Raw genomic sequence first — 2,618 nt, 5'->3', positions numbered from 1 at the left:
TTTCGTAGAGTGTATCTTTTGATTGCCACCTATTACCACCTTGGCTCTTGATATGCGTTAATTGGACATTTCTTCCAAAGCGAAATGTGTAAAAACATTCTGCCCATCCTGCAAGCTTCTGAGATATTTCGGTTCAGATTTGGATATAGCCCCATATATATATTTTCCGACTTTCTACAACTCGTTCAATTTTGATCGAATAGCCTTCAAATTTAATATGTGAGCTGTCGTTAATTATTTGGATATATGTACAATTATTTGTCATAACAGAGATGATAAAGCATTCCGGATTATTATTTTTTTGAGAGCTAAATGAACTGAAGCGTAATGACTTTTGATGTTCTCAATCAAACGACTATCCCTTAAAAATGTAAATAATAAAAATTAATGAGAACTGACATGAAATTTTATTGGTTTGTATATCAAATACTTTTATATAAAAATAAAAAATATGAAATAAACTCATTAAATTATAAATATAAGAGAAGAGTTTTAAATGACAGATGCTACCGGTTGTTGAAGCAGTATCGGTTCTAAAGGCTGCTTGTGACTCATCAATCGTATGTGGCTGGAGCTGTGTGGCGTTCTCGTTTGTACAACACTTTCAAACCCGTTATCACCCACAACCTGATAGTGAACACTGCGCACCATGCCATTGGGCTCAAGTAGACCATATTGCCCAGTTACTTTGTCCCCATGTCTTTCTTCCATGTGCATCATGTGGACCTTGGAGGGAGCGTGATCAATGTAGTAATGATATTTGTAGTTTAGCTGAAAGAAACACAAAATAATATTGAATGACTTGGAAATTGTAATTTATATCCCCTTTACAAAAAGGACTTTTAGTCAATTTACTACCATAAATAATACATTCCCTTCATTAACTGTTTTCGCTACCTTTCTTCTTTCAGATTAACAACTTCCTGCAACACAGAAACAATATGGCCAGTAAACTTACCTTATCGTCATTGTGGAAGTCATGATAATTTGCATAATATTCCATGTAATAAGGAGCCAAACACATGCCGTTCCTTCCCATTACAAGCAGTACAAAAGCTAAGCTTGTCAATATTTTCATTGTTACTTTCATTGTTAATTCAAGCTGAAAAAAAAAATAAAAAAACGCCATAAATAGAAATGAAAAAAAAATCTCCCCAAGGAAAAGAGTAGCCAATACTGTCCCTTTTTCTCAGTATTGAAATCGCCTAATGGTGGCTTATATAATAACTCAAGAAACTCATAACAAAGTTTAGCAAAATATCGCCCCAAAGAAACGTATATCTAAGTCACGTTATAGCGTTTTGGCCATAAAACGTTTTGCAAATTATTAAAATTTTTCACACTTGCTGCCACTCAAAATGCTCAGCAACAACAGCAGCAGTCTGCCATGGGCGTTGTGCTCCGTTTTGTTAAATCTTTTGTCTTGCATTTAATCAATTTGTTGCATTCAACTACTGTTGTTGTTATTATTGTTCGCTGGTTGCATCAAATCATATTTGGCTATGACAGCTACTGTCCATTGCTGGCGGGTTAAAACAAGAGGCGTATAGTTTCCTCTCTCTACTCTTACTTCTGTTAATGCGATAATCTGCGACGAACATCTATAAAATATTTGCCACTTCTATGATTTGTGGTTCAATTGCGATTGACCCTATTTTCTGTGGGCATTCGTGTTACGATTCGTGTAAATAATCGCAATTTACCAATTGTTTTGGCTTCGCTTAAAGTGTTTCCTTACGACTTTAAATAATATAAATAATAACAATTGTTGGGGCAAAAAACAATATGGAGAGGGCAATACTATTTATTTTTCACACTTTAAATTACAGATTTGGGATCTGATAGTGATTTCTTAGAGCATTTTATTTAAGAAATAAGAATAAAAAACATAAACTTTTTAGAAACCAACAACTGCGAACTGTACTTGAATAGTCATGACTCTTTACAAAGAAAGTACTGTCTAGGTAGTTGGAAAGTGGTGCCAATCCTATCTAAGCCAAGGTATTGACCACTTCATTCAATCGGAAGCAAAGTCCGCCTGTAGGTGCGGCCAAGCGTTCCGTGCTGCAATCCAAAATTCTAAGATAATTTTCAGTCGGAATTATTGTATTTTGGGTAACGGTTAAGACACTCTTGAACCCTGGAAAGAAGGAAGATGTCAGTTATTTTGGCGACGTTTCGCTGACTTATCCGAAGAGTTGGGCAAGTTATTTTAATGAACAATTTGTAGAGCACCTAAGAGTTACAGTTCGAAGAGAAAAGTATTGCGTCGCATAAAATCTCTTCTTGCCTCGGAGTAATAACCACAATTTCCAATAGATGATGTTGGAAATGCCATCAGGGAGGCTAAATCATCCAAATTGTTAGGCTCTGACGGTATCTCCATGGTAATACTGAAAAAGCTGGATAAGCCGGGGGTTGAGTAATGAGAAATGAGAAATGGTCAGGGTCGTACCGCTACTGAATCCAGGCAAGATGCCAGAAAAGTTGAATCGTACAGGCCGATTTGTCTTTTGGTGCCCGTAGCAAAGATTCTTCATCATCAGCGTGGGTTCAGTAAGCATCACAATACTACAACATCGTTGCACGCCATCTCCACACATATTAGCCGAGGACTC

At 36.4% G+C, this 2,618-nt stretch overlaps 1 protein-coding gene across 1 annotated transcript; it reads right to left on the bottom strand.

Annotated features, from left to right (window-relative positions):
• Positions 1–492: 492 nt before the first annotated feature.
• On the bottom strand, positions 493–1,024 carry Cpr62Ba (Cuticular protein 62Ba). Its single transcript, XM_073982264.1, has 2 exons — positions 959–1,024; positions 493–771 (listed from the first exon to the last, which is right to left on the bottom strand). Exons 1-2 carry the CDS (start codon positions 1,022–1,024, stop codon positions 493–495), a joined length of 345 nt encoding a protein of 114 aa, XP_073838365.1.
• Positions 1,025–2,618: the final 1,594 nt, after the last annotated feature.

The sequence above is a fragment of the Musca autumnalis genome, unplaced genomic scaffold, assembly GCF_047663935.1.
Source record: "Musca autumnalis isolate F117 unplaced genomic scaffold, ASM4766393v1 scaffold_4, whole genome shotgun sequence".
NCBI classification, from domain to species: Eukaryota; Metazoa; Arthropoda; class Insecta; order Diptera; family Muscidae; genus Musca; species Musca autumnalis.
Note: the sequence above shows the minus strand (reverse complement) of the source record. Positions and strands in the feature narration are given on the sequence as shown.

Coding starts and splice junctions, on each gene's coding strand:
- Cpr62Ba (XM_073982264.1), bottom strand. CDS start 1,024: ATGTGTTTGGCTCCTTATTACATGGAATATTATGCAAATTATCATGAC. Junction 772..958: donor ACTTCCACAATGACGATAAG/GTAAGTTTACTG, acceptor TGTTTCTTTCAG/CTAAACTACAAATATCATTA.